Raw genomic sequence first — 22,025 nt, forward strand, 5'->3', positions numbered from 1 at the left:
GGAAGGAACGGAGCCATGCAATTTTCCCATAAGGCAGAGACCACATGCACCTGATGGCTACTTGAAAGAACAATTTAGGAGGCCTGGGGGAAGCCTCCCTCAATAAAAATTATCAACATCAAGGTATGGTGGGCGACTAGAAAGGGTGACCGCCCACAAAGTGAGGGCAGCAGGGACTCCAGAGGCTTCCTGGCCACCCCTGGAGAGGCACCCTGCCACAGTGTTATTTCCCTGAGGTAACTTTTCAAAGTATAACAATGATTCAGAATGAGGAAAGTTGGGCAATACATTAATAGAAAGAATGAAAGACTAAGCATAAATAAAATAGTAAATATTTAAATTAAGAGAGAAATTATCTGATGTCATAATGCAGTGACATCAGAAGATTTACACTAACAAGGAATTTGACTTAAAGTACCTAGGAACATCTCAAAAACAAACAAAAAATCCCCATATTTTGTGTTACATGCGGTCTGTGCATCCTTTGTATATTGTTTGTCATCTTAGGTTATGAAGTCTTTATGGTGGGTCTCAGTTTAAAAGAGTAAGAAGGACAAAGTTATTTGGGTAGTAACTTGAGTTAGAAAAGCTCAAGCTTTTGTGGGAAATTGAGGTTGAACATGAACATTAGTGCTAGCACTAAATAAGCAAATTACTCCACTAATATTTTAACTCTAACTAACTAACCCATTTTAGCCAACTGTGATGAGGATGCTCCCTTTTTTGGGCATTTTCATCAATGTTCAAAGATTGCCTAACATACCGTGAGTGGTGCATTAGTCCAAAAAATAAATAAGTGATAGGAAACAATGCTTTTCAATTAATATTTGATGTATACACTCTTTGGTAGAACCATTAACTCAAAACACAGGCAGGGCTGAAAAATGATGAGGTTATGGTTTCCATCTCCAAGTTTCTTGGGTGTTTTTCTTTTCTTTAAAGATTTAGAGAATAGCTAATATAATTTTAATGGTGTAATTGTTACCAAGCACAAACACAGATAGGCTTGAACTTATCAACCCATTCTGAAAGTTATTCCTATAGTCCAACAGGTCAATACCTATACAAACTACAGATTCTGAAGATATATAGCTGGCACAAATCAGTCAGTTATTTATAATGATTGTCATATTTGTTTATTAAGTCTATTACTTATCATGTGTGTGAATGGCTCTGAAGAAATTCTATCACTTCTTATTAACTACCTAACGCACTATAGCTGAAAATGCATAAGGTCTTTCAATAGGCTTATAGCAAAAGCAGTATAATGCTTAATACTACTATGTCTTTGGTGTTAAAGTCTGCATGCCATTTCAGAGCTGGAAAGAACTAAAATTAGTTATCTTTCTGGCCAGATTCTGTGCTTTGCCACAGAGATGGTTGCAGGCCACTAAAAGAGCTCAAGGTATAAGGGGGCTGGGGGGAGAATCATTATATCATTATATCATTCTTGTAATACTTACAATAAGCTTTTTCCTGATCGCTTCCAGCTTTTCAGTGGCTGCTGCTAGATCGGCATTTGCCTGAGCTAACGCATGACGTTTTGGCTCCACTTCACAAAAAACCTTCAGAAATACAAACAATGCAGTTTTATTGACACACAAGTTAGGCTCTAAACTCACTACTGAAATTGGCCATGTAAGAGCTTCTAAACTGTGTGATGAACCAGCAGGTCATATTTATTTTACCTAACAATTTCTCATACAGTTATGAAACATCAAAACCTTATATTAAATGCATGACTATAGCCATATTATATATATATAAAATGTATTTATTCAAATCCAAGATCACCCTGAATTTAAGATGACCTCCCAATTATTAGATTGTAGTCCTGGAAAATAATTTGTTTTAATTCTCCATGTCTAGAATCTAGTTATTGGAGGGTCCTCTTAAATTTCTCTCTCATTAATTGTTACTCGGTTGAATTATAGGTATAGATTAAGTTTTCCCTCTTTTTCTAATGGTATCAGCTATGCCAAAAACAGGGAAACTAACATATTTGCAGAGGTGGCTGTTACAGATTTCACATTGGACAGCTGGGCCAGAACTGTGAAATTTTATTGGAAACAACTTGCAGAGAACAATGGTGGTATTACTCTGGAGATAAAATCATTGTGGAAGATTAAAAAAACAGACTAGAATCCGTGTGGCCCACTGTTCTTGTAGATTAATTCAGTGCGACTACTCTAATACCAGAAGAGCCTCAGTACAGGGAGTACTTCTGGAAAGACTATGAACCAGGGGAAATTGTAGAAATAAACAGTGATTGGAATGCTACAGGAATACACGAAGATGTAATTGATATAACAACACCACTAAAAACTCTGGGTTTCTTGGGTTGCTAACTTTGAGGCTCTATGCATGTTACATATACTCAAGTGCATTTAGGTTGTAGTAGTATCATTTATCAGTATCAGTATGTTATCAGTATCTTATCTATTATGATCATATATAGCTTATTACTACTGCATAAATCAAAACTGTTTCTAGCCCACTGGGTTGCCTTCTGTCTGTACATTATGCTTTTCCAGGATGATAGACATCCTTCTCTATAAGAAGACAAAAAGGAGGGGAATGTGGGCTTCACTGGAGCGCTAATCAACATATATATAGATACTACTCACACAAAGGCTCTGCTAAAGCATTAGTGGAGTAGGCTTGACCAGCAAACCTGACCAATGTATGAACCCCTTACACAAGCAGAAATTGCAATGTGCAAACATGGTCAGGATGATGGCACAAGATGCTGAATCTTATCATGAGATGGGTGGAAAGGATGGTTGTTCTAGGCACAGGATGGTCCAGTACCTGTGTGATAAGACTAGGGTAGGAGTACCCAGAACAGGATGCTCATGGAGCAAAGATACAGATAGAATGTAATATGTAATTTGATCACTATATAAAAGGCAGGCTGGCAGTACAGGAACTTCACACTAGCCTAGGAGAGCGTGTGTGTTGTTGTGCCAACTACCTTGCCATAGGCACAAATGCATTAACTTGGTCTGATGTACTTGTTAGGCTAAAATGTGTTAGGGCTTTGGTTGTAGACAATAAACCTGGCTGAATCTTTGTCACAAAACTGAACCCGTGGTCATTCTTTATGACAAGATTAGTGTTGGAATCTGCTGGCTGCAACTTTTGCTAGTACTACAGTTCCTGAGACTTCAACACCAACAATATTTCCACCTTCAATCTTTGCCTGCATTTAGTATTATATTTCCACTAAACATAGGACACTGAGCCCATGTCTTCAAGAATCACAAGCTGCTCTGATAAGAATCCAGCTGTTATTCTGGTAAGAAACAAAATATATTGGTAAATGGTACCTCATAGAATTTTACTATGTTGATGACCCAGGCACAGAGACCAGCTGCTGCAAAGGACTTAGTGTGAACCAAGTTTGGGTTGAATTCAGGATCTTTCAAGTAAAGTTCCTTGACCACTTTCAAACAATTTTCAGGTATATGCTTTTTATCATACTTAATTAAAGCTTGTAAGAAGTCATCAACCTGCAAAAATAGGAGACCTATTTTAGCAAATCCCTTGCAGGGAACATTCAAGGATCACAAGTTCCCTTGTTTTATTGACTTAACTGCATGAAATCAAAAACTGTGCATTGCATATGTTTTACTGCTTTGGGTGTAAAATTGAATGGAAAATCTGCCAAAGGGACAAAGAAAAACCTAAAGCATCTTTGTGTCTCTTTTCAGGATTCATTTGGGGAATGTCTGATGTGAGACAAAATGATACAAGTCTTCCTCTGCTTGACTGTTCCTATATTTTTGGAAATTGTTAATATCCCACAATTGGTGCACATGTTGACTTGAGTTTACCATGGAAGTCACATAGAGAAATGATTCAACTGTTTTTGTTGATATTATATTTGAAATAAACTTCCTTTGGCTCTCATATCTAATTAACTACTTATCTCCTGTCTCTTCTTCCTAAAGGTCAGTACCTTTCCCATGAAGACTTTTGCAGCTTTCCAACTTCGGTCTTTGGGCACTTTGCCTTTAGAAGCCAGTAACACCATCACTGCAGCAGTAACATTGGTTACTGCAATTGGTGGATTGGGAAAGGCTTTCAGTTCTGTGAGGTTAACCTAAAAAATAAACACAAAAGAATCTGCAGAATGTTGCCATGCATACAGTTAGATACCTATGTAGCAAGAGATGTCTACAAAGAAATAATGCATCTGCTGATGCAAGAGAGGTACTATAGAACATTTGGATAAAGAGATTAAGAACCTACAGTCGGGAGCAGTGCAAGGATTTTTGCCACCACAGGAAACAACTTTGCTGCTTTCTCTTGTAATGTACCTGAAACCCGGTGAGGGTATGCCAGACAGAGGCCCAGAGCAGCAGTTTGGCGTGCCAGAGCTGCACTGCTCCCTTTTGCAGAGACTCCTGAGGTAGCCTCCACTGAGGATGTTCTCAGAACAAGGAGCAATGGTCTCAAGTTGCAGGAAGGGAAGTTTAGTTTAGGTATTAGGAAAAAATTTCCACTAGGAGGGTACTAAAACACTGGAACAGGTTACCCAGGAAGGTGGTAGAATCTCCATCCCTGGAGGTTTTTAAGACCTGGCTAGATAAAGCTTTGGCTGGGATGATCTAGTTGGGGACAGTCCTGCTCTGAGCAGGAGGTTGGACTAGGTGACCTCCTGAGGTCCCTTCCAACCCTAAATTTCTGTGATTCTGTGTGTGAGGTGTCTGCACACCATTTTTTGCCTCCCCCTTCAATTTGTTGCTCTAGGAGGCTGTCCCTGCTGCCTGGCTAGTTACACTGGCCTTGCCTACAGCTGTGCTCTCTGAAGACTATCGGTTGCTTATGATCCCACTGCTTTTTATTCTATTCAGTAAATAGAGCAGCAACTATATGGAACAACAGTTTTAAATGAAGACATGGTTGTACACCAGCACTAAACACTATGAATTCCTATTTGAATCTCTGGATTTATCTTGTGAATTGTGCATAGATGTTTGCACATTTAACAACGCTAATTTTGCACGGCATCCCTTAGCACCCTACTTGAGAATAGCTGATTTACATTGATTCTACAGTTTTCTACTGTAGATAGTGCAAAAGCTATTTTTCTCATGAGAAGTTCATATTGGATTCAAATTAACTAAGTAAATTATCATAGAAATTAAGGGCTGGAAGGGACCTCGAAAGATCAAGTCCAACACCCCTGCTCTGGGCAGTAATACTGCTGAGATCAAATGATCCCAGCATGGTGTCTGCCCAGTCTCCTCTTGAAGACTTCCAAGGTTGGGGACTGTACCACCTCCTTGGGAAGCCTATTCCAGATTCTTGTCACTCTTACTGTAAAGAAGTTCTTCCTTACATCCAACCTGAAGTCATACTTTAACAGTTTATGGTCATTACTCCTTGTTATCCCCTGGGATGCCCTAGTGAACAGTTTTTTCTCCCAGCTCCCAATATTCACCCCTTACATACTTATAGACAGCCACCAACTCCTCCCTGAGGGTTCTCTTCCCAGGGCTGGACACTCCCAGATCCCTTAGTCTTTCTTCATAAGGTTTGCCCTCCAGGCCTTTAATCATTCTTGTGTCCCTTCTCTGGACCCTTTCAAGATTCTCCACATCTTTTTTGAAGTGTGGCATGGAGTGGACACAGTACTCCAGCTTGGGCCTCATCAGTGCCAAGTATAGTGGAAGTAACACCTTCTTAGCCCTACTCGCAACGCATTGGCTAATGTATCCCACTATGCTATTAGCTCTGTTGACTACAGCGTTGCACTGGCAGCTCATGTTCATCCTGTGATCAGTCATAACCCCGAGGTCTCTTTCAGCCACCATGCTGGTCAGGACATCTCCTCCTAACCTATATTCATGTCGCTGGTTACTTCTCCTCAGATGAAGCACTCTGCATTTATCCTAATTGAACTGCATCCAGTTCCGCTTTGCCCACCTTTCCAGTTTGTCCAGGTCCACTTGGATCTGCATCCTATCCCCTAGCGTGACATTTTTACCCATAACTTAGTATCATCTGAAAACTTGGCCAGCGTACTTTCCACAGCTTCATCTAAATCATTGATAAAGATGTTTAACAGCACAAGGCCAAGAACTGAATCCTGCGGGACTCCGCTGACCACCTCCCGCTAAAATGATACAGATCCGTCCACTAATACTCTCTGGGTTTGACCCCTTAGCCAGCTCCCAACCCACCTGACCATGGACCCTACCAGTCCACAATCCCCCAGTTTGTTTGTTTTTTTATTATATAAGTGTGTCATGGGAGACCATATCAAAGGACTTTTAAAAATCCAAGTACAGGACATGAGAGATTTCTCCCACATCTATGCAGTTTGTTACTTGATCATAGAAGAAGATGAGGTTGGTCAGACATGACCTGCCCACAACAAAACCATGTTAGCTGTCTTTCAGCATCATGCCTTCTGCCAGTCTCTCAAATGGATTTCTTGATAATTTTTCCCAAAATTTTACCCGATATTGAGGTCAAACTGACCAGCCTATAGTTTCCCGGATCCTGCTTCTTCCCCTTTTTAAAGATTGGCACCACATTGACCCTTTTCCAGTCTTCCAGGACCTCTCCTGAGCACCATGAGTCTTTAAATACTTTTGCCAATGGTTCTTCAATGACTCCAGCCAATTCCCTCAACACTCTTGGCTGTAGTGCATCCAGTCTTGCCGATTTGAAGACATTCAGTCGCTCTAAGTGCTTTCTCACCACTTTGACACTGACCATTGCTTAGCAATTTCCTTTCCCCATACCCTGCATCCATCCAGTATCCAACCAGGTGGGCGACTACCATTTGTATGCAGGAACACCGACACAAAGTATTCATTAAAGAGTTCAGCTTTCTCGTGACTGCCTGTTATGAGCTGTCCTGTCCCATTCTGCAAGGGCCCCACATTTCTGTTGGTTTTCCTCCTTCTCCCTACGTACCTAAAGAAGGAATTCTTATTGTCTTTGATTGTGGTTGCCAACCTGATCTCAGTCACTGCCCTTGCCTTCCTTACCCTCTCCCTACACATACAGGCTATACTTGTGCATTCCTCCTTGGTGACTACTCCTTGTTTTCACACTCTGTAAGCATCCTTTTTCTTTTTTAAGCACTCCTTGACTGTGGTAAGCCAAGAGGGCTTCCTGGCCCCTTTACCACCTTTCCTGCATATAGAAATGGACCTTTTCTGTGCTCTGAGGATCACTCCTTTGAGGAATGACCACCCTTCCTGAACTCCCTTCCCTTCCAACCCCTCTTCCCTTAGGGTCTTTTCCACTATTTTCCTAAGTTCATTGAAGTCAGCCTTTCTGAAGTCAAGCACCTCTGCCCTACTGGCTGACTTCCCTGCCCAATGACAGATAATGAATTCTATCATCTCATGATCACCATACCTCCCAGATTACCCTCAATCCTCAGATCTCCCACCAGATTGTCCCCTTTGGCTAAGACCAAATCCAACAAAGCCTTCTCCCTACTTGGCCTGTTTACCTCCTGTACTAAATAAAGTACTTCCACGCAGGTAAAAGAGCTGTATGACCAGTCAGATCTGGTCAAGTGCTCCTTCCAGCAGATGTCAGGGTAATTGAGGTTACCCATGACAACCATGTCCCCTGAATATGCAGCCTGCATCAGTTCTCTGTAAAATTCCAGATCCAGCTCCTCCTCTTGGTGTGGAGGACCATCAAGTCCCCTTCTTGTCCCTTCCATATCTTGACCTACAGGGTCTCAAGTTGACCTTCTCTTGAACAAATTTGGATCTCTGAGGAGGCATACCACTCCTTTACATGGGGAGCTACACCTCCTGCCTTCTTCCCTACCCAGTATGTTCTGTGCAGCCTGTAGTCCTCTATGCATACAGCCCAGTCATGCTTGGCATCCCACCAGGTCTCTGCTATTCCAATGAGATCATATTCCCTATTTGCTACCAGGAGTGCTAGTTCTTCCTGCTTATTCCCCATACTCCTAGTGTTGGTGTATAGACACCTAAGTCCCCCATTGGTAATCCCCGGTTCCCTACCGTCCCAATGTCATTCCAGCCTTTTGACACCTCTCTAACCACTCTCTCCATGTCCTTCCTGCTTGGCTGTCTCCCAGCTGGCATTCCTGTATACATACCCATTCCTTGATGAACCTAGTTGAAAGCCCTATATATTTGTTGAAGCTGAAGACTATTACACTATTATACTATTTTTTAGAATAGAAGCAAAAAATCTACACATCAGTACTTCTGTTTTTCTTCTGGACACATGCACTTCTCAACCCCAAAACACACAACTCCCATGTCACAGTGGTGTCACACAGGGGTGTCATAGTGGTGCCACACTTCCAGACAGTCAGAACAACTCAAAAGATACAGGTGCTCTTTCTTATCTAAACTGCTTCATCAATTCCAGGGTCTTCAAACTCATTCCTGATCTTTCCTTTATTTTTATAGAAAATGTAATACCATGTAATATATAATCAATTGGCTGAGCAACTTAGTTTGTTATATCCTTTAAAATGTGGAAAAGTTGTTCACATTGATTAAACTGTCTTCTTGCTCCTACCTTATTAAGTGTATCCAAGGCTGCTGTTGCAGCCACTAAAGCAGGTTCAGCTTTCCTCAGGTCATCCTCACATTCTCTCTGTTTCAGAGATATTTCTGCTTGGATTGCTGCTACCTATTCAAACAAAGAATCTTAAGGTTTTACATGGACTTAAGGATCCTGTGGAAGAAATCAAGCTTTGCGTTGTGGTTGTATTAGAATTGGCAGAGCCATCTAGGTTTATTTAAAGCTATACAAGTGATCACAAGGAGGGTTTTCAAAGGAACTCTGACCTCTACAAGTTTACAAGCATATATATACTTTAGACAGTGAGAAAAGATACAGAGTTCAGACAAAGCAACCTTGAGAGAAACAGAATGATGTTGATCATTCGTTTGTCACACGTAAGCAGTTTACTTTTTCAGCAAACACGTTGTGTTTTGGGAACAGCTATCAGTGTTGTGTTTTTGGGTTTTTTTTTTGGTTCCTGGAAAGGAGGAGGTTAACATCTGCACACAGACTAAACAAGGCATGAAGGTTTTTCCTTATTTTAGAACATTTTAAAACACATAGCATCAGCATCTTTTTCTCTTCTCTTTCTCTCTGTTTGTCTCTCCTCTTAGTCAAGTAAGAGGCCTGGTTAAACTTATTTCCACAATCCAAATCTGGTCATAGCTGTTTAACCCTGAGACAGAGGTTTCTAATGTTGGTATATGCTTGTTTATATCAATTAGTAAGGGTTTCTTTTTGTTTTGGTTTTATAGTAATCATATACAGCTCTTTCACACTGCAAGCTTCTTCTATACCTCCCCTAGCCTGGATCTATGCAAATAATGGGGGTTTCTTTTTGGTTGCAATTCCACCCCCGGCAAAGAAATTAAATTTTTAAAAAACATCAGTTTTGGGTATTTTGAAGAAATTAAAAAAAAATGATTTTAGGTAGATGCAAAACATTTCATTTGACCTGCAAAGTGCTGCTTCCAAAACAAAAACCCTAAATATTGGAGCATTCTGATTATTTTCAAATATTTTTCCTTTTTTTCTTCAAAAAAAAAAGTTTCTTGCCAAATTTGATCTGAACTCACAAATACAAGCATCAAACTGCATTTTTCAGTACATTTACCTTTTTGAGGGGAAAAAAAGACCAGTCTGAAGCCTGATACAGAGTGCAATATGCTTCTAGAAAGGAAGAAAAGGGAGGAAGAGACAGCTGTGCTGATGAACAAGACAGTTGTGTTGATTTAATTTCAGTTGTTAATTTTTAAATATAGTTCAATTGGAGCAACCTTCTCTGTGGATGTTCTTCTTCTGGTTTGAGCTAATAATAAGAATAAGTCACTATAAATTGAAATCACAGTGTCCATACAAACTTTGTCACTGATATAACTAATCAAATCACTCAGGTTATATTACTGAAAATTTCTCATGCCAACAAGCCTCTATGAAGGGTTTCTATATCACTTGCAGTTACATATTTGGGAGATTATTGTTACTTATTTTTAAGGATACATTGCCTAGGGTTAAAGTCAGTTATACATCCTTTATCCTTGTACCTCATAACTCATGGCAAATAGCTTCTCACACATATTTCCTGTTAGGTCTTGCTTAAACGACGTCTAATTACAGAGAAAGACAGCACTAGAGCAATCAAGATACTAGTATTTGCGCTACGGTAGCAGTAAGAATCTAAAGACTTAACTAAAGCAGTTGTTTTTACAACAGTTTGCACTGGCAGCAACCCAATATTTCCATTTAATATAGATACTTCCACACATGCATAGAAAACTGAAGAAACTAGCAAAACAGAAATAAATGGCATACAACATGCTGCCAGCCACTATTCAAAGTAAAGTCTAACAGTGGTCAAGTTTTTAGGCTGGATTTTTCCTGAATTTAGGCTGAATATGTGATGGTAGATCTTACTGTGTTCCCATTGCCTCTCCGAATCATGCTGGACTGGTCCAAGTAAGCTACTGATACTGATATTAATATATGGGAACAGACTATAAGTTCTACAGTAGACAAGGCACACTAATTGACTGGAAAGAAGTATTTAGCTTTGTTAGTCTGAAGCCAGGAAGAAGGCAGGGTAAAGGTGAGCAACTCCATCTGATGAAATGAGTTGTTGCTCACAAAAGCTTATGCATTTGATTTAGTTAGTCAACACCTCAGGGCTTCTGAGCCAAGGCTAAATTGCTGGGAAAGCTAGAAATAAGCAGTACAGTCCTATGCACAAGGAAATTGGACTTGTGAATGTGATGACTGAGGAAAACCATATAAATATAGACCATTATATCAGCTGGGGGGAGTGGAACAGCAAGCCAGTCCGGTTTCACCCTCTCAACATTCTACCAAAGAGATTCTGCTGGTCACAGTTCTGGCACTACATTGGACTAGCATGGTGACCCTATTTTTTTGCTTTGACTGGCTCCTTTAGCAGAAGGCAAAGCATATCGCAATATGCCTACATCTATAAGACCAGTCTGATATGGCAGACTGATGTCACCAGAGAGTAACTGCAATCACCCACAAGACAGCAGCAACTGCATTACCAATCTTTAAAACTCAATATAAGCAATGGCCATAAGCAAATTCTTCTAGCCTTTTGTGCAAATTTAGAGTTATGCCATAGGTCTGGGCATCTAGACTAGATGACCCTACTTATTCACTTCTTTATGGGCAGGGTATCACTCCAGGCAGCATCTGGGAAAAGCTTTAAAACTTAGCAAGCTCTCATAACTTTTAATTAAAAACCAATACAGAGGGAAAGCTAAAATAATTAAAAGAAGCATGATCAATTTTTATCAATTATGAAAAATATTCATGGTCTACTTAGCTAGAAAATGAATCCTTATTTGCAGATCCCTTTTTATATTAAACAAAATTAAAAGCTCATATTAATGTTTATAAATCATCTGCTTTTTAAAATAGCTTTAGACTGACATAACACAGAAAGATGCCATCAGCCCCATTAAAATTGTTTGGAAGAGCAATAAAGCAACTAAAGAGAGTGTAGTAATTGTTAAAGGCACGAAGTCGTGCCTCAAGCCTGAAAAAATTGCCTAGAGGTGTGATTATCCCAGGATAATCATGTCATGTATTGTACTTAATTAAAATTACTTCATTAGACGTTTATGTTAAGGATATTTCCTGATGTTCCTACTACATTCATTGGAACCATTCAGGAAAACGACCCTTGAAAAAATGATTGATGAGATCCTGACCTTTCCAGTCCAATATAGGCAAATTTAACACCACTATTTGACTTTAAGCTTATTCTTGTATAAAAATTGGTGTGTAACATTGATGTCAATTAACAGAATCTGGGGCAATACAAAAGTCCTAACAGTGTATCCATTCCTTTGTCTTCAGTGAAAGCAGAATGAGGCTGAAAGTTTGAGGGTGAAACAGCTAACTGATCATCACAAACAAAGTGAAAGGTTTGACACCTCACCTGACAGTTACAACCTGAAGTTTTAATTGCCTGAAATAAAAACATCAAAATAATCAAGTGTTCTGAAATATTAGAAAACTCCTCTCTCTGGTGTTGATAATGGAAATGTGCTCGTCCTTCACAAGTTAATTGTGCCTAAAGTCTGGGGGAACTTAAATACATCTGTAGTTACCACATGATATTAAAATGTATTAATGATATTTTTACTATAAACAGGATGGTCTATTTGATGGTTTGTGGTTTTGATTCAGAATGAAACCCTTCATGAAACCTATTCATCACTGAAGGTTAACAGCAGAAGCTATTCTATCTTTTTAATAGCTAAATTAGTTACTTCCTTAAAGCTAAGCTGAATGGAGAAAAAGTCCAAATGAAGCATCTAGATTGCTAACACATCTTTTATAGAGGCTCTATTTCCAAATTTTGAATTCTAAAATAATTTTAAATATAGGAAGGCAGTGGGACAGATGTCTATAATAATTAAGTCCTCTAATTTACCTAAAACCCCAAAGCCTTTATAAACCTGAAGTGCTCAGAGATGGCTCCATGACCTTTCCTGTATTACAAATAGGCCTGATTCTCAAGATCCACATCCATTATATGCTTGAATGAGCTCAGTATTTATTGTTCTTTCATATCATTAAAAGAGCTAAAAGGTTGGGAAAATGCATAATGTAAAGAAAGGTCAAGTGGTAATCATGGTGTGAAATGCTGTTACATGTGTAAGTATAATAATTCTTTAGATTTTATGCTCCCCGGAGAGGAAGTTGTTCAAAACTCTTCACCTACAAAGGTTTATTTTGTGCTAAATATAGCTCAACAGCACTAAACGATGGAATTAGGCTGACCTTCTGCTCTTCAGCATCAGCAATGGCCTTTTCCTGGCTCACTTTCTCAGTCTGAAGCCCTATCTTAGTAATCAAAGCTTCAGCATCTTGATTCCTCAGTTGCAGTTCTGCCTCTTGAGAGGCAAGTTTGGATTTTAGGTCCTCTACCTATAGTAGAATAAAGACAACATTATTTTGAAGCCATTGTTATTAGGTGTATTCCTAAAAGCTTATAAAACATGTATGTCCCCTTTTTATAAATGTATGATACTTGGATAAAAACTGGCATTGGAAACAAAGATCAAATAACATTTCAAAGTTCAACAGTAGCCACACCTTATTTTCCATATTTACCTGTTGAGGTTTGTTTCCATACAGTAGCTCAATTTTTCTGGCTCAAAGAAATTTGTTGATCTAACATATTGTACAAAGCAATCTAACCACACCCACCAGAACTGTGCCCAAACACTAAGTCGTCCAGTTTCCGAGAGCCCAAGATGTTCTTGAAACCAGATGTCTCAACTCCTTGCCACAGGGCCTGGCACTGATGCAACAATATAAGTAGCAGCAACAGGACATGTTGGAAAATGCTCAGCAATCACTTTGAAGCAATAACTCCAAAGGAGACTTGCCAAGGGGTTTAGAGAAATTCAGGTATTGGTTAACAAAGGCCACCAGTTTGCTGTAAGAGCAATTTATCACCTGACAGGTCATATAAAAATATCCAGGAACATATTTTCCATGGGTAAGGGAAATGTTTAAAATTTGTATATATATAAAAAATTTTCATTCATCAGGTGTGTGTGTGTGCGTGTGTGTATATATATATATTCACTTCAGTTTTTCCTACCCTTCCAAGCATCTTATATGGTTGATATGACAGGATATACCATTAAGCAAAAAGAGATTCTGCCTAACCTGATATGGAAACTGATGCCAAGTTTGAGAAAGAAAGTTATTAGTGGGACTAAAACTCCAAGCCAGCAGAGGGTTGGAAGATCCTTTTTGTTTGCTAAAAATTGTTTAGGAGGAACCCTGAAACCACCCCACACTTCCTGACAATTCCTGGTAGTTACAAAACTTGCCGACTTCCCTGTGTTAGAACTCAGAGAACCTTTACACTTAACGCTCCTGAGGCACCAGGACACCTATATACCATTTGGTCTCCCAACATTGATTATTAATCCTGCTAACTGGATCATGATTGAACACAAATAAGCGCTTCGGCTTCCCTATCCTTCCAAATGCCCCACGAGGCTTTTTAAAAGGCAGATCATTTTTTCTTTTTGATTATTAAATTCATGACCCATTTTGAAAAGAGAAGGAGATAAAGCCCTGGCATTGGTACTACAGTCTCTTTCACAAAAGCTACTGTACAAACCAAATCCCTCCACCCATAGATTTTATAGATTTCATCTGATTTTTCATTGCTTCATGATAAATTTGAGGGAGTTCCATTTAAAATTGTTATGCAATGCTCCAGGTCATAAAACATTAATTCAGTTGTAAAGCTCTGTGGGAAGTTGCTCTTTTGCCTGCACAGCAAATATCAAATTAAAAATCTTATTAATGAATTATTGTGTTTCTAAGAGCACCTTAGATGATTAAAACTGATCTTTTTAAAGTCTTAATTTGCCTTTAAGCTTTTACTTTGGCCGTTTATGTTGTTCCATGTCTTAAACAAAGAGAATAAATGAGTTGGCTTTCATTCCGGATTCTCAGGCATTAGCACAATGCTGTGCAAATACTGTACCTGTGGAATTTGAAATACTTATATTTTATATGTAGAACACAAACCCCTTTTGGTTTTAATAAATACATTTCAAGATTATGGCAATCCCAGACCAGATGCATGTAAACCCATTTCTCTTAAAAGCATCTTGAGACACTTTGAGCTGGAAAGATACTACATACAATTAAAGACATTTTCAAGCATCAGGGAACTCCTGTATAGCATTGACTTTATATCCCAGAGCTAACTAGTCTAATGAAAAAAAGTGTTGAGACATTTGTATATACAGTTAGCAGCAATTATTGTGTAGGACTGAAAACAAAACAGTTTCCTTAAAAAAAGGGAAGATGTATGGGCAGAGGGGTCACAGAGAGAAATAATGTGAGTATCTTTCTTAATGTGACAGCTTACCTGAGAAGCTGTTGTTTTTAGCTTCTTAATGCCATTCATCAGGTGTTCCATGCGTTTGGATATCCGCTCACGTTTCTTCTCCAGAAAGATTTTATACAATGTTATTTGCTCCAGGAAACTTTTAGAAGTGGTGTAGTTATATTGCCTCTCATTCTGGTGATGTTTGGCACTCAGGTCATTCACAGTGGTGTGAGCATATACCATGAAATGGCAAATGGAATCTTGAATGTGTGGCTTAATGAAATATTGAGAGGAAAAGAAACGCATGTAAACACTATTGCGACAAAACATTCAAACTTTAGACACAGCTGTATACATCAGGTTAAGTTACAAAACTAAGCAAGCATCACTACTGAGAATAATTTTCAGATTTGAATTCATAACATAACTCTGCCAGTCATAATATAAAAATAAGTTAAATGATTCTCCTCCTCCAATTTTTAAAAAAATATAATAAATTTAATGTATAATTAGCTGCCAAGTCAACGTATGATTTCAGTCCCATAGAAACTGCACACTACATATTTCACAATATATTTAAATTATTTTTAAGTATCCCAAAAAGCTAAAAGTCGTAAGAGATGAACACTATTTTATCCTTAAATCTAGAGTTAATGTTTGAGGATTTGGACATTTTAATGTGGCAATCCTAAAAACCTAATTTCAGGTCAAAATTAAAATAAAAGGTATGTCATAGTCTTGCTTTCACCCCACTGATCCCTAAAAACCCCACTGCCATCATCCAGAATCCTATTCCTACTCAAGACAAAAGGAATCATGCCACTGACTTGAATCAAATAGGATTGGGGTTCATATGAGAGTACTTCAGAAGTTCCCAGTTCTTTCATCACTGATTTGCTGAAGGCCAGTGATAAAACTCACATTTACTGGAACAGGAATCAGGTTAGACAATGCTGAGAAGTTTAAAAATCACATGCTATGTATCTGCATTAAAACTACTATAAAGATTTGTGGAAGAAGCAAGGTTTTTTGGTGATACCTGTTACAGGACCAACAGTATAGTTCTTTCTACTCTGGATCCTGACATTGTTTTTTTGGACCAGTGAAAACTATGTAAATTATACCAGAGCAAATATGCCATGTGTCCAGGTCCTCAAGACCCCACCCAATGCCTAGTGAAGTCAAAGGAACTTTTTCATTGATTTCAGTTGGTACTATATTAGATATTCAATCAATTATTTCATGTATGTTGAAGTCAGCCACAATAGTTTGGCTGGAGTATGTTGTCTTCACCCACTTGGTGTAAGTGGAGAAGAAGGAAGGATTTCAAAGGAAAAATTTCAAAGGGAAGTCTTTGAGTTCATTTAATTCCTACTATTTCAAAATAAAACCTGCTCATAACAGTCTTATTTTGATTTAGAACACTGTTCACTAGGAGAAAGCCAGGAATAGAAAGCTCATGAGAATTAGTCATGGGCTTTTTTTTTTTTTAAATACACAATTTAAGAATATGAAGTGTACACATGCATGAATACAGGCAGTTCTCGGACTTATGACATAATTGGTTCTTGAAAACCACACCTTAAGTCGAAACGTTGTAACTCGGGACCAATTTTCTCATAAGAAACAAGGTTAGAAATGGGGGATTGGTTCCTGAACCAAGGCCCGATACCCTATTTTCACCAAATTTGTACTCCAAATTTGTTTCACCAGAATTTTGTACTCAATCAATTATGGATGAGTAATATAGCTACATTAATGTATTTATATTGTAAATAGCAATCATATTGATTTGGAAGGACTTCTTTGAGGTGACTTTGCTGGACTTTTTGAAAGGCTCTTGGTTGGACTTTTTGAAGGGTTCTTGCCTGGAGTCTTCTCAGGAGTCTTGGCTGCAGGTTCTTCTGTTGTCTTGTCTGCTTCCTTAAAGAAAGTGTCCAGGGAAGTTTGGACAAATGTTCTCCAGGGAGATGAGTGACACAGCGAACTTGTTCGCTGGCATGGTGTCACATAGGATCAAGCGTTGTAAAAGTTGAAACAGGTTGTCAATTTATAAACGTTGTAAGTGAGAAACATTGCAAATCAAAACGTTGTAAGTTGAGGACTGCCTGTACACTCGTGTATAACCATTATATAGGACTAAGGAAAAGTATTTCATGGTTTAAACTTACTCCCCCTCTATTACGTATAAAAATGAACAGAAAATGCTGCTATGATGACTTAAGCACATTGTTATAACTAACTTCCATTTTGTCCTCTATGACTTCTAACATACTTAACTTTATAATTTGTGGAGTCACATCTCCCTCATTTTAATGATTATTTATTGCATTCTGTACAAGATGAACCCAGTTCAATTAATCAAGGGAAGCCTAAAAATCAATTAATATGAATTAAATGAGCTACACCAACTCTTAGGAAAGTCACACATAATTTACCAAAGCATTGTCAATAATGCTTAGAGATCTTTTGGAAAATTGCTCATGAGTAGTTGTTGATGCAGTTAAACGTTTCAAGCCTACATCATTAATATTACAATCAGGCTGGTGCAGATAGACTTACAATTTTTCTCAGTAAGAAACCTCATTATTTTTCGAGGCTTTTAAAGCAAGCTTAAAAAAATACCAGCTTCATTACTGACTGCAACAACAGACATTAGAAGCAAGGACCTAATACAGAAATTATTGCAAAGGGAGAGAGCTGAACTATATTGCCTTTAAAAATCCTAAGTGAATAAGAGCTTGAACATCCTTTGTTAGAATAAAGGTGGCACAAACCAGCCAATATCAAGAAGTAAAAGACAAATCTGTTTTAAAGGGAGGCCAGACAGCAGAAATAAACATTTTAGGCACAGTTGAACAATACAGCCTCAAACAGAAATTTGTTTCAGTCTCTTTCTTTTTAAATGTCTATTATGCCCACGAACTTTACAGTAGAGGTGACCTTCCTGGCCAAAGACACCCTTCTTACATTCTAACTGGCTGGTACCCAGTCATGATCCTTATGAGAAGTCTCTACTCAGCAATACTGAAAAGCACTCTAACAACAGTTTCATTTGTAAATCAGTGAGGGAAGAAGTGGGTTCCGGTAGAGCTGGAAGTGGCCTGAGACAACTTGTCTCAATGGGGCAAAATAACTATTGTTATCAAGCTTAACAAAATGGCACAGCATGGGAGACATGCCGAGCCAGAGAGCAGCTGGTTGTAATTCACACTGTTTTTCAGAAAACACTAATCGTTCCCGAACAGACCTCTTTGATGATTGGTCTTCCCTGCATTTTCAATTTGTCACTTTCTCTTATGATAAGGTCAGCAGTGACAGCACTTCCTGACATTAACAGCTGTGGCTTTTAAAAGGGTCATTGTGGAACTACTAATTGCAGTAATTTCATTAGCATAAATTATTTATTCTGCCATTCATTTATCTCCAGGTTTTTTTTGTAATACTACATTGTATTTTTCAATATAAGCCCATTCAAGGATGCAGCCAAAGAAAATTATTATTGCTAATTTGGCCTTCTTTATTTAAAAAAACACAGTTGATACCATGAAAAAACTGATTTAACTGCCAAGCACTCAGAAATATAAAGAGGGAATGAACCTATGCTCCAGATAAGTTTGTTTTAAGTCAAATATATTCCATACGCCTAAAGACTGGACTGTGAGTTTGTATCCAATTAAAATAATGTAAAAAGGAACAGTTTGGGGTTGTTGTTTTTTGAACCCCCTTTACTCCCAATGCATCAAGAAAACCACTTTACTTTAGACTGTAGAGTACTGGCTTTCATTCACGCATGGTTTCTACTGGAGTTAAGAGGAGTTTTCCATGAATAAGTCCATGTATTGCTTTCCTTAGATTCTAAATCCTTCATTGCCAAACCAGCTATTCAGCCTTCTGACTATAGAACTCAGCTTTTGGCAACAAGCACCATTAGCTGAAATTACATCAAGCAAACAGCAGAAATAAGAGATGCCCCAGAACTACTTGATTGTGTAATTGAGGCAGTTATCAAAACAGAGGGGGAAACCTACCCTTTGTTAGTTTTTGGAACCAGACAGGACAGTTATTTCCAGCTGCATTTCATCATATGTTAAATTGAGTTTCACTGTATCTCTTAAATACAGTGAGTACATTAAAGAATGGCATATTTTCTTAAAGTGCATACTTTACTATGGAGCCTCTAGTACTAAGGTACAAGAGATCACAGCAGTAGAACTTCAGAAGAGAGCAGACATTTGTTTTGTTCACCAATTACTGATTCTCTTACTCCATGATGTCTGTTATGATGTGAATACAGTTGGTTGTAGGAAGCAAAGATTAGGTATCATATGAAGGTTAAACCCTTTAAATAGGGTATACATATTATATGGTTCTAAGGTGCGAGTTTTAGAGTATTACTTCAGTCCCAAATGAAGGGTATATTTACATAACATAATACACTGTTGTCAAGAGATACCCTGAGAGGCAGTGTATAATAGCTAAGTGCAACCAGAGTGTGGGGTTAACACAGCCATACTGCTTCTAGTATCCAAACTAGCTTATTGCATTCTATCATAAAGACACACCCAAAAGTTGTACAAATCACTTAAGCCCAATACTAAGCATTTAAATATCAATATTGCTACACAGGGATCTTTTTACAGATTTTGTGTGAAAGCATGTGCATCAATTTGTGTTTAATTTTTTTAAAGGGAAAATAATGCCCACCAAAATTCATGGTATTACTAGAATCCTAGAAAAGTAAGGTTAGAAGGGACCTCAGGAGGTCATCTATACCTCCGCTCATGGCAGGACCATCCCCATCTAAGCCATCCTACAGAAGCATGAACAACTCTTATCCACAACTTCCAGGCACAGGACACAAAGACACCAAGAACACCCTAACTTGCCACAGATAAACCATGGGAACAAGGGCACTGTCAGTGTCCTGCCACTGCAAAGAGAGGAAGTTGTTTGCTATAATACACTTGAGGGATGCATGGAAGAGGATTGTGATTTTTAATCTCTTTTATCCTCTGTTATTGTATAGCATGACCAGCATCTTCCAGCTGAATAATTTGTGTTTGGTTAAAGCAACTTCCAGGAAAGCATCCAGACTAGATCCGAAAACTTTAAGAGGTAAGGAAGCGACCACTTCCCCTGGTGGTTGGTCCATTGCAAATCTCTCACATTGTTAAAAATGTGCTCTCTCTCTAATCTGAGTTTGTCTGGCTTCACCTGGTTCTTCTAATGCCTTTTTCTGCTAGATTAAAGAACTGTTCAATATCCACTATTTTCTTACCTTCAAGGTTTCTATAAACCATTACAAGTCACCACTCTATTTTCCTTTAATAAAATAAATAGCTTTTTAAGTCTTTTATTGTCAAGGATGTTCTCCCCTAAACTTCTGAAGCTCTCTATAGTACTTAAGATGCTTTATAAAAATGCTAAACTGTATGCAATATTTCAGTAGCAGTCTCACCAACGTTGTATAGAGAGGTATAACTGCCTCCCTACTCTACTTCTGTTTATACAGCCAAGGTCCCCAGAAGCCCGTGTGCTAGCGTCATACTCGGAACTCATGCTCAGCTGTTTGTCCATTGTCATCCCCCTTTTAAATCACTTTCCAGGACTTGAGCATAATCTGCAAGTTTGTTGCCAAATTTAAATGTATACACTTAAGTGTGTTAAAGCACATTTTATCTAAATGAGCCTAGCTTCCTTGACAACCGGTGGATTACTCATAATAGATGAAACTCATAATTCAAAATACAGAGAAAGGCTGAAAGGCTGTGGCTTGAGAGAAGGGTTGGTGCAAGTCCAGGCTCAGTTCATATGAAGTTCTGTGCTTACGCTTCCAACGTGACTGAACATGCAGTGGGTGTTGGTGGGGTGAGGGGCTAGGAGTGGAATAGCCTGGAATAATTGCAGAATGTAAATTGCTCATTTCATCTCTATGCTGCAGGCTGAAGTTACCATAACATGAGCTAGGTAGCACAGCCCAGGTGTTAACTCTCACCTGAAGTGGAGTAAATTCTGACACACTCAGAGGGCATGAGTTAACAGGCATTAACAAGTGGACACTGGTGTTTTAAATGCCTAACATGTAATTTCACCCATACTACCTTCTTGGGGTAAAATTCTGGCCCTATCTGCCTTTGGGTTCAAACTCTCATTGGCTTCAGTGGATCCAGGATTTCTCTCTAGCAGTGAAGAAAAACCTTGTTTTCTCTCTCTCAACCTCTAGATACAGTCTAAACTTTAAACTGTTGCCATAATCCATTTTTTTTCAGTCAGCTCAGTCTGAATGGTTTCGTGTTTCCTTTCTCTAAGGGAATTTAAGCAGTAAACCCAGCAGATTATTTTTATAGGGGCTGTGATATTCTACTGGTATGATTTTTTTCTCTTTCAAAGGTTTTATGGTTCTTTTTCCAATTCACTTTCATGTTAAAGACTTTGGTTTTACGGATGTTTTTCATTACTAAAGCCTTTGTAATTCTTAAACCATCTGAGGTGATTAAAAAGTGGAGCATAAGCTATACTAATAAGATAATCATTTAACTGTAGATGTGGTGTTCCTCTTCATAATGCATTGGATGGTATTGTCAGACTCTATACCAAAAGCCTGGGCACAACTGAGCTGTGGCTAAACAGCTCCTTCTACTAAATGGAAAAAAAAGACTTAAATATGTAAAATGAAGCAAATAAAATTATCCATGTAACAGAGAAGTGCTACAAAGAAAATAACCCATCCATAAATCTTCAGCTAACGAAAGAGGACAGACAGTAGCTCAGAATCTTCATTTTTTAGGGTGGTCCTCTACTATCGTGTTTTCCTTGCTCTCTTGATATCCTAAAACACCTTTGCTGTGCCTTTTATTTTCTATTCCTCCTGATCATTCTTGCTTCATTTTTTCTACTTCTCCTCAGACACACTCTTTGCTGACTTTCTTGCATACCTTGCTTGTCTTTCTGATTCAGCTCTGCTTTGCTTTTCTCTTCCTTGCTTGTCGTTTTTTGGGGGTGTTTAAACATAATTGTGTTATATTCTCTCTTTTTTCACAGTAACTTGGATCACCTCTGTTCCAAGTCCACCTTTTTTCTGCCTACAAATCCTCCTCTCATTCTCTTGTTGGTCTTTTTG

The 22,025-nt window shown here is 38.5% G+C and overlaps 1 protein-coding gene across 1 annotated transcript in view; it reads right to left on the reverse strand.

The window, feature by feature from the left end:
* DNAH11 (dynein axonemal heavy chain 11) overlaps positions 1 to 22,025 on the reverse strand; it is a 279,731-nt gene that overhangs the window by 67,557 nt on the left and 190,149 nt on the right. Inside the window, exons 56-61 of the mRNA XM_006028586.3 lie at positions 14,942 to 15,175; positions 12,820 to 12,966; positions 8,539 to 8,652; positions 3,962 to 4,105; positions 3,330 to 3,512; positions 1,464 to 1,565 (exon numbers count right to left, since the gene is read on the reverse strand). Of these exons, the coding sequence (XP_006028648.1) occupies positions 1,464 to 1,565; positions 3,330 to 3,512; positions 3,962 to 4,105; positions 8,539 to 8,652; positions 12,820 to 12,966; positions 14,942 to 15,175 (924 nt within the window). The remainder of the gene's footprint in view (positions 1 to 1,463; positions 1,566 to 3,329; positions 3,513 to 3,961; positions 4,106 to 8,538; positions 8,653 to 12,819; positions 12,967 to 14,941; positions 15,176 to 22,025) is intronic.

Source organism: Alligator sinensis, unplaced genomic scaffold (genome assembly GCF_000455745.1).
Source record: "Alligator sinensis unplaced genomic scaffold, ASM45574v1 scaffold1112_1, whole genome shotgun sequence".
In the NCBI taxonomy this organism is placed as follows: Eukaryota; Metazoa; Chordata; order Crocodylia; family Alligatoridae; genus Alligator; species Alligator sinensis.